This window comes from Apteryx mantelli, chromosome 4 (genome assembly GCF_036417845.1).
Source record: "Apteryx mantelli isolate bAptMan1 chromosome 4, bAptMan1.hap1, whole genome shotgun sequence".
NCBI classification, from domain to species: domain Eukaryota; kingdom Metazoa; phylum Chordata; class Aves; order Apterygiformes; family Apterygidae; genus Apteryx; species Apteryx mantelli.
In genome coordinates, this window is record NC_089981.1 from 36,828,026 (window position 1) to 36,841,859 (window position 13,834).

Below are 13,834 nucleotides of genomic sequence, written 5' to 3' on the forward strand. Positions count from 1 at the left end.
ACAGTCTGAAAGGGTTCTACTAAACTAATCTGCATTTTGGTTCTGGAAGGAAATCAGCCTGTGCAGTGAGAAAACATGAGCTTCGCTGCTCCTGTCAACCATCCTCCTAACAAGGTCTGGAGCTTCCAGAAAGCATCCTGAAAAAAAGCTTCACTCTTGCAAGTTAAATGGGAAAAGAATGATTTTCAGACTCTGCACTGTCTTAGATCACATTCACAGACCTCCAGAAACTGGTGTGCATGACAGTCTGGCATATATGTTTTTTTCCACGTACATATAAATGAAGTATTTCTTACAACTTTGATACTAGTGCTCCAGGCAAATACTCTCTCTCCTTTTAGCAACCTCACGAGTTCAAGTCTGGAAAGGGAAAACAAAAGTTTGGGATTTAGGACAGTGATTAGTGTTTTAGGATTCTGCTAATAAAACTACGGGAAGCGATCTGTACACAGGAGTTTATTTAGATGCCCACAAGTTTTAAATCATTCCCCTTTATATCTCAGCCCACTGGATATCTCATCCAACTGAATTACCATTGGGTTTTACAATGTGATATACAAAATGAGCTGACATTATGATTTACAAACATCCTTTGAGTATCATATAAAACACAACTGCTTCCCTTATTATACAATCATTAGGGCAATGCAAATATATTCAGTACATGAGTAGCTGAAAATGATGGGGCATATTAAGAAAATAAACTTAACTTTACCACACAAACCTGTTAGGTAAAACAAACCATGTTAAAAAAAAACAGCAATAAAATCATCTGAATCACTGCAAGTCATTTTTATATTATTTTGCCACTTCCTCCTTATGAGAAACATGACAGTACTTTATTTAAAAGAACACTCTATTTTTTTCACTGTATAGTCACACTTCATTCTTATTAATCAATTTCACATTTCCTGCATGAAACTATGAAGAAGTCACAAATGGATACTTTCCAAACTGTAGCCACTATACTTATTTTTGCACTTTTTTCCAAATACTCAGTGTGTTTAATTAAATGAACAAAAAGCAAAGAACATTACACTAATGAGCAGAATAAAACACAACAGCACGTTAAAAAGGTGACATTTAAGCTGTAGATGCCATCATCATAGAAATATATTCTTGTTCTAATGCTACAAACTTTCTAGCCTCATGAAAAAATGAATTAGACATAAGTTGAAGGGAATGCAAAATCTAACCTTGATAAAGGACTAGGAGTTTTAATTAGTATTTCTGTCTAAACTTAGGTATTAAACAACACTGTGTGGATTGCTAAGTTTAAAACTAAGTCTTTTTGAACATCACAAAATATAAAAAGAGAAAATCTGTTTCTTAAATGTTAGTTGGGTAATGAAAGTTACTAAGTGTTAAGGGCTACTGACCCACACATCTTTGGGTTCAGGTGCTCCTGCACTTTGTCATTACGGTATCAGTGACTGAGAATGGCAGACATCATTCTTATCATAAATTTAAAAAAAAAAGGATTCTGAACTCATCAATATCGCTATAATTAAAAGCAAAATCTTACCTACCATATTCAAACTATATCATCTTAAGGCTCTCTGACTGTTTTATCACTGCACATCCCAGAGGAATTATATCCCTTTCCAACATTTGCAGTTTCTCTTGCAAAACAGAATACTGATAACAGCTAGTGACTCTTTCCTGAATGGTGGCGGAATGTGTTTTTAATTCTGTTTCTCATTATAGGAGTCTTGTTGCTGTTCCATATGTTCGGAAAAGAAAGTGCTTTTTTGCCATTTCATTAAGTTCATGGCATTTATTTTATAAATTTTTAAGACAGATCTAGTTTGGTCACTTCCAATCTGTCCAATCATATATACCTTTGAATGTTTTAAAATGTTGGACAGCTGTGAAATATAAGTACTATGCAATTTGACTGTACATACATACATATTTTCATAAATACATCTGACAGGGACCTTGGAACTAAGTATGTGATATCATGGGACAAAATCACAACAGGCTGTCTTATTTGTAAAATCTAGATCCAAAGTAAGAAAGGCTGAATTCTATCATGTTGTCAATACACAACTTAAAACAAAAATACAGCATTAGTTTACTCATGAAATAATTTAAACATATTTGCAAATGTCTTGACAGGAGAAGTGTGTAATTTACAACACTGAAAACTTTTAACAACCATTGACTTATATGCGTTGTACTGTAAGTCACCCAGACAAGGCTAGCAAGGATGAGCATAGTGATAGGTCCCAAAGGCAACTCCCAAACATCTTCCTCATGTGGAGACTTTGGTAATTGTCTGTTGTATAAAACACCAACTCATATGACTTCATTTCAGATGTTAACTTCATCAGTTTTCCTCACCCAGAACAGTCCAGTCTTACTACTTCAGTTATTGTGAAGACACTCTAAATCCACCGAACAGCAGACATTCCCATTCTGCACAAACAAACAAACGGGAGTTATTCATCCATGTGCAAACAGTCACACAGAACAACCGGGCTGGTGGTACAGAGACGTATTACTCTTATGCATCTACTGCGCACAAAAAGCATCTGCTTAAGCCATAATCCCATAAAATGCCATATGATGTTTTCATAGGTCCCAACTGTGGTGGCTTTTGAGAAGGAGGCATTCTAAATAGCACTGACTTTATCTGCTCTTTTTCTCCCTGTACAGGCTGTATTTGCCAGTAGTCACAACTGACCTGAACTACACGGGAACTAGATACACAGGTGTGGAAGACTCACTGGTCCCCCATAATAAAATCTAGCACAACATCCACGACAAAGATGACTGGATTTGTTTTCTCCAATGCAAGAACAGAAGTAAAGAGAATTTTTATCAGATCTGACACACAGAGAAGTTGTCAGTTTGTCTGGAATAAGTAGATCGTTCAGATTCTTGATTCATGGCAGAGACATATGGGGAAAAACACCAGATGGCTTTGGAGTTAACTCCATTGTTAAGATATCTTTCCGTTACATCCAGTCATTTACAAAACTTTCTTATGCATTGAAAACTACAATAAGCACCAAAACCCCCACCAGGGTTTCTTCTTCTTTTGTTTTTTAATCCAACACAAACCAATAGGAAAAAACTCTGAAGAATGACAGAAAAGCTAACTTCAAAAATTTTAAGCCCTGGAGCAACAACTCCATTTCACATAGTGAACAGAAGGTTGTGTAAGATTTTATATAACACGAAACAACATTTTCATAATCCTGTTTGGAACTTTTTGTTGAAAAGCAAGAGAAGAATAGTTTTTACTGAGAGTGATACAAAACACAGAATTCACAACTTAGCTTCCATGGAGTTTGATTATGGCAGACTTAATAGCAGTAAAAGGGATACTTTTATCTGTTTTTCATTAGTCCTCATCTGTAAGTAAAATGTACATGCCACAGCCATAATTCCACAGTGCCTGGCTTTGGTGACAGCTACCTTAAGATACCCCTTTTCCCAACCACTTATTCCCACCTCTCTGCTGAAGTTCGCTGCTGCTCCTCACTTTTTACTTTGTTTTGAGTTACACTCTATGCTGGATCACTAACATCATCTTTGTATAAAAAAACTTTAAAGAAAAGTGTGTTCTCTTAATCTGGACCATTTTGCCATTTCTCTTTATATCACAGCCTCAAAACAGTTAGGGGGTAGTGAAGGGCAACAATGGGCAGGAGCAGGTAAGAACCTAACGCACCAGGCTTTGACGCCAGAAAAGAGAAGAAGAAATGCTCTCTGCTCTCCCTCTTGACGCCGGTCCACTGTTGAGGAAGGCATACAAGATTTGTGAGACCTGAGAGAGTAAGCAAGAGGGAACATGGAAAAGCGGCCCTCAGGGAGGTCACTGCATGGAAGACGGGAGACAGGCTACTCCTCTGCATTAGAGCCATTGGATAAAATACACCATAACGAGATCAGGGAGCAGAAACTGTGATGCTTCCCCTCCCTCTGATGCCAAAGGAGCGCCTTCATCTGTGAGACGCAATAGGTTTCAACTTGTTCACCTCCTGGCAAAACTTTTACTAGTGTTTTTCCCTCTGCTTACCAGCTCACATCTCTGTAAAATACATTTTCACAAACACCCACATTAAGCAATTACTAAAATATTATCCTAGATTCATACCAAAGGCTCTCCAGGATTCATACTGAAGGGATCTCCAACAGAGTATTTACAAGTTGCACTAGGGTACTGTGCATCTGTGCTATTTCCAATAAAATAACCATAGAATTGCCATGCTTTGTTTCCACCCTGCAGACCATAAAAGGCACAGGTTTTCTGTAGGCTTTCTCTGCCCTCAGGTCTCATTTACTTCCCTGGGAGTTAGACATGAGCTTCCAAGGCCAGAAGGCAACCCGGTTTTTATGTAGCAACACGCATTTCCATTACTACTCCACCTTGCCCATCGTACCTTGCATTTGCAGGTGGTACAAGGAGATCCAACCATTGTCCATACGGAGCCACTAAGTCTTGTGATTCCGTAGCCATCTAGACAGGTTTTACTGATGTCATACGTGATGTTATCGGCCAGACAGGGGTCACTCACACAGTGGGGACAGCACTCTCCTTCTGAGATGGCTGTGTACTCGCAGTTTAGATTTGGGCACAGAAGAGGCCAACAATCCACCTCTCCTTCCTGCAAAAATTGAAATAAAGCTCACTGAATTTTTTGCTATTTATTAGCTACTAAGAAACATTGCCTCTTGTTAAATAGAAAAGTTTTATTTTACCAAAATTGAATACAGATTCAATGCCCTCAGTCTAGCCGATCATGTAACTGTGTGTTTGAATACTGAGCTGAACTTTCCTATATGTAGCAGAGTATCAATTTGGTTGTTTCCTGACTAAATGACAAAGCTGTCATCATCGTAGGAGGAGAATTTGAGTTTCTGGGGTTTTTCAATGCAGTGTTAAACATTGGGTTCTAATAATTTTTCATAAACTATAATTTTTGTAGTGATGGCCTTGCAAACTTGCACCCTCTTTCTATCATGGTCACGTAAACATCTCTGTGGCAACCACAGCAACTGTTTAAAGAGGAAATTAACACTGCAGATAGATGTAGGTTACTATGTTTGAAAAACACTGAACATTGATCTAACTAGATTCCTGCTACAGCCAGGAGTCTAAAATGCAGCTAAATGGATTTTACTGTCAATTGCAAAAGGAACTGCTAGACCAATGCCAGTTATGTTCCCCAGAGCGATTTTTTAACCTTTTTTAAAAAGCAGTTTAATGGATAGGAACTTGGAGAAGAAAGAATCATCAGGTCATTTCTGTAGAGTATTTTGTACTTTCTCATAGCTTAAATGTGCAGAAGTTTTATTTGATTCTGAGTAAGTCACAGTTTAGATTTAACAGGCAGTATAAATAAGCAGTATATCAAAGACTGGAAATTTCCACTGGGACTGTATGTATCTTTGATAAAATGAATGGAAAGAAAGAAAACAGACCAGCAATTGAATCTGTTTTGGTGAAGTGCTTAGCAGGAACAACTGGACAAGCACTGTGATTCCAAATCTGAGATGTAGCACTGATTTAGTGAGTGCATCACTGTCTTTTAGCCCTATCTGTCAACTCGGTCACAAAATTAGGCAAAGAAATACTAACCGTGGATTCACTGTCCCTTGTAAAACACATTACAACTAATATTTGCCATTGTTGTGGTCTCTGGATTAATGTCATATAGAAACACAATGTTATACAGACAGCTAAAAATGGAAATAAAAATGGTAATTTTAATGAAGTTCATTGCTGCACTAAGTATATCTGTACAAGAATTAAAGCTTTAGGAAAATATTCTACAGTGTCTAATGAGTGTCTTCAGTGTCTACAAAATGGTCTTTATTTTGTGTTTTTTATTTTGCACATTTGTCTAGCAATTTCAGTGTTCTTTATCCTTCTTTTTGATATGGTTAATTTTTGTTTTTTTCACCATGTGGCACTGGCACTCCTTTTTTCCAGCATTAGCTGGATTTTTTTTAATTTTTTTAAAAATTAAATTAAATTTTTAAAAATATTTTATACTGTCCATTTTGGTAAGACAGGTTAGCCAGCTAATATAATAAGCTGAAATGCCTCCAACCAAATTCATCATTTGTGAAGGAATTAATAAAAGTCACTTAAAAATCAGATGACCCTATGTGTAAAAAGCGGACTAATGCTTTAAAAACAATTACTATAGTGTCAAGATTTCCAAGCTTTTGTCAAGCATTTCGTTTTGTTCATTAGACCTAGGTATTCAGAGGTAAGAAGAAAACTGACAGTGTGGTTTCTGGTGCACACACAGCGAGTGCTTTATCATCGTTCTTAGTATGAAAAGCAGGCAAAGGGAGAGTTAATATCCTACTTCTAGGTATGCTTTGCTAAAAGTCACACTCATTACTCTTGCTCCTCTCCAAAACACATTACTCGTACCAAGCAACGGCACTGCTGGCAGCTGTAGGTCCAGTTGTCCCCACTGCGGTAGAGCTTGTGCCCGGTCTGGTCGAGGCACTGGCTGGTGACCCTGGTGTCACACTCCGGGCAGCAGAAGAGATCGGCACTGGGGTTCTCGCAGTCGCAGGCAGTTCTCCGGCAGAAAATCCTCCCGTCCTGCGGAGAGCATGTTGCCCTGCCATCAGTCACATGCCGCCAAAGAGCACCCCCAGATCAGCTCCCCAGAAAAGGTCACATGGTAGATATCAAAGGGTACAGCTTTGGCACATCTTTACTTCAGGAAATACTAAGTTCCTAACATATTCAATACTACCCTTGTAAGGACTCAATCCTGCAAGTTGCGAGCAACTTCAAATACCAGTATGGTTCCAATTTCTATGAACGCTAACAGACACCTAATTGCTAGGATGATTTAACTGACCCAATGTTGTCTGAAAATACTGTTTTCTTTTTTCCCCGCCTACTTGAATTTAAAAAAAAAAAGGGATCAGTTTCTCAGATGAAATACTGTGAAGCAATTTCATATCTCATTGGTTGCATGAACAAACTCACCAAGTGGCTTCCCCTCTAATACATTAGCATTACAGTTGTTTAGCACTATTTCTTCACAATGATACAGTTACTCAAAAATAACTTGAATAAATAAATTAAAAGTATGAAGATGGTCTCTTTAACTTCATAGGAGCATGACGGAGCAAAATTGCCATGGCATTAATCATTCTTTCACCTGAACTTACCACTGGTTCTGTTCTATACCTGGACCTACAGTATATCAGCTTAAAGCTATACGGACTACAAACTGTCATCATTCACTATATTCCTGTTCATGTTTAAAGAGGGGTTTCTATATTCCACAGGCTCTCCAAAATATGATTTTCTTCTGCATTTGCTAAGTATTTACTTATAATATTGGATGACATATTTTGGTAAAGACCATTAAACAGAATTGTTTGAGATAAACAGAAGAATTGCTTCTGCATGTAAAAAGAAAAGGACGTATTCCCTTTGCATCAGAGAAAAACAAATATATTCTAATTCTAGTCATAAAAACTGGAGGGACTACCATGTTTGAAGTTATATCCTTTTTGTAAGTGAGTCAACATACCAATATGCCATATGTAGACTGGAAAACTGAAAGCATAGTTAACAATGAGGTGATTATTGGGGAGTTTTGCCATTAACTTCTTTTGCATTTAATACTGGTTATTGGATTGGTTCTTATTTAAGCAAAGAGTCATTTGCAGCCAATTTAAAGGTACAGCTGAGACAGGAACGAAGCTATATTCTGCTTTGAATCACAGTTGTACAATTCCTAAAATAACTCCACTTGTTTCATTAGAGTTGCTTCGTATTGTCTTCAAAACCTTGTTCTGAGTCTATAAACCTGTATCTGATGTAAAGGGGAGGTTTTTTCCTTCCTGAAAAAAGGTATACTTATCTAAGTGAGGAAGTTTATTTCCTCTTGAAGCTTTTAAAAAGTTATGACTAAAAAGCATGATGGCAGTCCAGGATGGCTTTTCTATAGGCAGATGAAATAGCTGTAACAAAAGCACGTGGCAGGGGAGGTTGTTCTGTTTCTATTCTGATGTAGGAATCTGAGTGTGGCTTTTGTTTTTAAGCAAAGCCAGGCTTGGCCACATAGCAACACATACAAAATCAGCATCAGGCAACCATAATGCTCAGGTCAGCCATAACACTGATGTGTTTCATAATATTTCTGAACTGATTAGCGCATCACTTTCAGTTGTAAGAATAATTAAAATGGTTTCTTACACCTAACAAAGAAAGCTAAAGAGAACACAAAATTATGGAAATGTAGAAAACGTGATAGCTTAACATGAGTCTGAACTGCTTTTACCAACTGCAGGATACAGGGCTAGTCTGTCATACAGTCTTTACTCAGTTTTGTATCAAATTAAGGTAACTACGGATTCTTTTAGTTTGACTCTTTAGCTGTTGGAGAAGGAATAAACAAGCTTTGTTTCCTTATTCGGCAGTTTAAGTAAATCATAACCTAAGGAAGAGAGCTGCTGTCTGACTCCTTACCCATGCCTGCTGGCCAGGTCGGATGCAGCGCTGGGAATAGACCCTTCCATGAAAAACAGAAAAAAAGTCATCCTCTCCCCACAGCGAGTGGTGGAAGACAAGAACTGAAAGTCTTCCCTAACAAAGAGGTAAGGCCAAATCTCTGTTCCTCTGCTGCGGGCAGATGGCAGCTTCCAGCCAAGCAGGAGGGCGTTGCCGGGACCACCCATCCCCTGCGCCCGGGGTTGGAGCAGGCAGCTCACCGGTCTGACGCCACTCACAATGGCAAGGTCTTGCCTCTCCGAAACCAAGTCCAGATTAATAACAGCTAACAGTAACCTGTCTGTCCTGCTCCAATTTACTTTCCAAGCTTTCAAGATTATTTTTCAAATTCCCCTTTTCAGCTGGTGACAGTGCTGGTAGTTCAGAGCTCCTGTGCTGTTACCTCTGGGGAGCAACTAACCTTTTACGTTGCCTTCACTCTATATATTTCTGACAATGCCTGAAGATTTTGCCAGAGACCTTCTGGTAATCATAATACACTGCTACTCTCTCTATTCTTTAAGCATCTGTGTTTCATCTACAACCTCGTTAGTTCCATGCCTTTCAAAAAACATTTTTACCCCATACTGCAATGACACAAAGCCTCTTAAACTACAACATTTAACTTGTGTTTTTGCAGCTCTACAATAGCACTGCTTTTTTTAAAAAGTCTTCTCTATAGTGAAAATGGAGAAATATATAGAAAATAACTTAATTTCTTTTGATGGGATAATAATATATACCATCTAACTAGTCCCTGTCCCTCCCCACCTTCCTCCCTGAATCACTGCCACATTCTTCACAAGCATTGATGGTATTGAACACACAATTCTTCTTACTAAAGGAAAACCTGACACAGAGAGGAATCACTACAAAGGTGACTCAACTTTCCACACAGACCCAAAGCTAATCTAGGACAGAAGTCAGACACTGCAGAAACCTAACTACCGCACCGTTCTCACCATTACAAATGCACTTTCACCTTGGTTACATCCCACTGTTCTCAGTGCTGTGCTTATTGCTCTGGCTGTTTTTCTTAGAGGGAATGGAGGGTTCTCTTAATTAGAGGACAGACTCAAAAACCTAGATATAGCCAAACTGTACAGCCAGGTTCAGTTTTTTTCATAGGAGAGAGGAGTAAACCCCCTCCCCCCTCCAAATTTCTACCACTCTTGTATATTGATTCCACAAGAGTTCAGGAACATGCTTGTAGAAGACACATCAAATATACTTAAGGTACTATGTCAATTATAAAGTCAACTAATTAAGTTTTGAGAATTTATGTTTTTGTAAACTTTGTCCTCATTCAGATGAATGAGGATGGTTTGAAGAGACTGTGGCTGATGAAACACTGGAATAATCCCTTGTGTTTCAGTAATGACACTTGGCTTCAGTATGTAGCTGTAATAACATAACTTCTCACGTTTGATAGTGTCCTACTCCACAAATAACCTTACCCAAAGAACTTGAAAGTTAAGCAAGGCATTTGATTTTCCTTGCACCAGATTTTAAGCTAAAATATTTTCAAAACGAGATCCATGTGTTCCATCCACTGCCCAGAACACATCCATCTGACCTTTCCCAGAATAACTATAGCAAAAGACAAGCCAAGAAAACACGTTATTTTAAATCTGAAATGCTGACTTGTCTCCTGGAGAAAACAAGCGAGCAGGATCGTTTCAGAGTTAGAGTAAGAAGTGGAAGGAATGATTTAGTTATATCCTGCCCTTTTGCTCAGTGCAAACTGAGCAGGCTGCAGAGAGGTCAGGCAGGGTCAGCGCTCTCGGCGGCAGCACGGGAAGGGCAGCGTCCTGCAGGAGGCCTCCGGAGCAGCCTGGTGGACTGGAAGCTATCACAGTTTATGAAATAATGTTTCAATAACAGATCTTTTAAAAATTGCTGAATGAGTACTCTATGTCCCAGTTGGGATATGACGGAGAGGAGCTCTCCCCCTTTTCCCTGTTCAACAGGAAAGAATTTGGCTCCTGAAACAAGGCAGATACTGGAATGAAAGAAAATGCAAATTTTTATTCACAAAGGAAAAAAACTGGAAAGTGAGGAAGATAAAAAGGAGAGCAACAAACAGTGCCAGGCTTATTTTAAAACATCTATGTACTAGTTAATCATTTTGTGTATTTTCATTTACTAATAAGTGCATTCAACATATAATAAATAAGTGCAGTGAAAAATGGCAAATAAAACAAATTACAAGCAATCTAAAATGGGAATGCTAATAGTCATAATTCTACAAAGGCAGACCAGATGTCTTCACATATATTAAACTGTTTATTCTATTGACTGGAAATCCTTTCATAAGCCAGCCAGTTCCCCAAGATTACAATAAAAGCTTGATATGTATTCAGTGGAGTTGTACACTTCAGCTTCTGAAGGGAGGAGTTTTAGGGAGCTTGAGGCTACTTGAAGTGAAAAATATAGCAGCTAACAAGAATATATTCCCATTTGAGCCTAAAACAGCAGTGTGCTTTGTGGGAACTATTCATTCTAAAATCTTGATTTTCCTTTCTGCTATCCTACTGCAGTACAGAAATGATGAGGCTTTCAGCTTCTTTCAACTTCAAAACAACTCTTCCCCCTTCTAATGCTTATCTGGCTCATAAACCATTAAGATACGAAGACAGATAGCCCACTTCTCACTCTCTCTGTTCCGCTTTTCCCAGTGGCCAAAATCTCATTTTACTTACACTTATGCAATGGCTAATAGTGTTGTTGCTACACCTACGGAGAGTTTTACCACTGCTATGAATGCATCTCAGATGAAAGTGGCCATAAAAGACCAACCATTCCTTAGGTTGGCGCATTTCTCAAGTCCGGCTGGTTTCAGTGACATTGCCCCTATGTTAACTTAGTGTAATTGAAGAAAGCAGAGTCAAATGTTCCTTTAATGTTGTTGCCACATTCAGAAAAGAGTGATAATTTATGGGGGGGGGGGGAAATCTGATCTAAATGTTAATTCTAAAGTAGATCTACTTATATTGTGGCTGGTTTCTCAGGAAGTGCAGAGGTACCCACACTCACCAGCGGTACGCCAGCAGGAAGGCTGCCGACGCAGCCAAGCTGCAATGCGGAGGAGAAGGCTGGCCTTCACCCTTCCCCACTTGAGGAAATGAACTGCCTGCTGATAGGTCCTCTGATCTTTGAATCATGCTCCTTCCTTCCTTCTCATCCAGTTAATTCACATATATTCCAAGTAAAGTGAAACAACATCAACAGGTAAATTGCTGATTACAGTACTTGCCCTGAGAGATGAGTATTCATGCGAAACAGAAACAAAAACGGAAACCTGGTTTCAACATTTCAGCATATCATATTACGGGGTAACATCCGAGGCATGCTCCAAGTGGATCTGGCCCACAGAGTGATGTAGTAGAAGCCTAGCAGGGTTTGCTGCTACCAGCTGTGTTTGTGGTTGTGCATAGTATGAAAAAGATAAGTCCCAGAAAAATTTCCCAGTAAATGCTTAGGTACCCGCAACAGAGCTCAACTTCTGCCTCTGTGCTGTGGGGTTAGGCTAGAATTTTGTGAATGCCAACAGCACTGCAATATCAGATTTCTGACAGTAGCCCAGAGGTTTAAAAGACTCATAAAACACACGACACATGGGACTCACCTTACAGGAACAAACAGAGCATCTGTCTTCCTTCAGTGTCCACACCTGCCCGTTGCGCTTTAAGCCACCTTCGTGGGGACAGTCACCAGTGCAAGATGGTCCAGAAGGGCAGAGGCAATCAAACCCTCCTGCCAGGTTCACACAAGCTGAATCGTTCCAACAGGTGTGGGTCTTTAAGGCACACTCATCGATATCTGCAAAACAGCTGATTTATAGTGCTTTGGAGATCTTTTTGTGGGACAAATTTTATTCCTGTAATTATTGCTCATCTGTCTTGGAGGAGGAAAAGGGTACCTTCTTTCTGCTATCTCCCATGTTTACTTGCTAGACATTAAACATCAAATTTTTCAGTTATTTTTCAGTATTTGGTTTGATTCCACTAAGAATTCTTAAACTATCTCCAGTAGACTTAATTGCAAATGCTGAGATCGACATACCTAGTGGAACTACACATCAGCGATGAACTTGAACTGCCAGACAAGGGTGTATAGTGATTTCCCAGTGACTGGAAACAAGTGAACAATCAGAGTGACTTTCTGTCAATGAGACCACACTCTGTTCTGGGTTTTACACCAAAATAGAAAGGCACTATTGTTCATAAGCTCCTAGCATGATCAACACTTCCCATACTAACAGCAGTCAATCACACTCTTTTCCCATTGCTGGAAGGTATAAGTGAATAAAAAAAGAAATCAGAGGCACCGTATAGAGGGAAAAGAAAATAGAACAAAGCAATGCAGGAAAAGTATGATTTCACAATGAAACAAAGAGAAAAGTAACAAAAGAAAATAGTTACACACTAGAGAATTACAGCAGAGATTTCACACAAAGTGAATTACAGTATCCCATTAAAATTGCTTTTGGAGGGTAAAATATAATTATCCAATATGAATTTATCTAGGGAGCTAATATAGCATTCTTTTTCTTGCAGCAGAAGCCCTGAGAATTTTAAGCACACTATGGAGAATAGGTATTTCTTTGACAAAAGAACTCCGGACTGTTCTTAAAAAAAACACCTGACAGAATGTCCAGGTAAATATAAAGGTAAAAATTCCAGATAAAGATACCAGATAAAAATACTTAACCAGATTATTTTGACAATACCAGTCCAGGAGAAAACACCTGCCAGAATGTCCAGGTAAAATATCAGTAAACTGGTAGGTCTTTTTAGTTCCACTATACATTAACAATGAAAACTAAGCAATAGTGGGAGGAAGGATGGAGAAGGGAATTCTTTAGAAGTATCCAATGGTTTCTATCATGAAAATTACAGAATACTGTTATATGAATTCAGAAATCACAAGAAGGAATCATCACACTTACCATTTAAGATGTTCCCACTGCTAGGGTGAAATATGTAACTGTTTAATATTACCTAAAAGTACTTTTAATTCCTCCTCCAAACAACAAATTTAAAAATTCAGTAGACTTTGAGAATAAAAATTACCTCAATTCTAATTTAGGTGGGACGTGATGACTAATTGCCCTACTTCCTGGACAAGTGCCATAGGATCACTAGTCAACTCTTTAAAAAGCCAGAACTTAGAAAGATCTTAAAAATTATCTCAATCAGGTGAAGAAAACTGTTTATAACATACAAAACACTAAATTCCCTTTGACCTGGTTACTAAAATTCCTCATTTCGATTTATAAATAGTCCTGGAACAACTGGATATGTGGTACTGCCCTTGGATTCGATCAACTGCAAAATCAGCCAG

At 38.6% G+C, this 13,834-nt stretch overlaps 1 protein-coding gene across 4 annotated transcripts in view; it reads right to left on the bottom strand.

The window, feature by feature from the left end:
• Positions 1-443: 443 nt before the first annotated feature.
• NELL1 (neural EGFL like 1) overlaps positions 444-13,834 on the bottom strand; it is a 294,700-nt gene continuing 281,309 nt past the window's right edge. For all 4 annotated transcript variants that reach the window (XM_067295540.1, XM_067295538.1, XM_067295537.1 and 1 more), the window contains 4 exons: positions 12,117-12,310; positions 6,401-6,577; positions 4,395-4,619; positions 444-2,421 (listed from right to left, as the gene is read on the bottom strand). In XM_067295540.1, the coding sequence (XP_067151641.1) occupies positions 2,371-2,421; positions 4,395-4,619; positions 6,401-6,577; positions 12,117-12,310 (647 nt within the window). In that variant the 3' untranslated portion in view covers positions 444-2,370. The remainder of the gene's footprint in view (positions 2,422-4,394; positions 4,620-6,400; positions 6,578-12,116; positions 12,311-13,834) is intronic.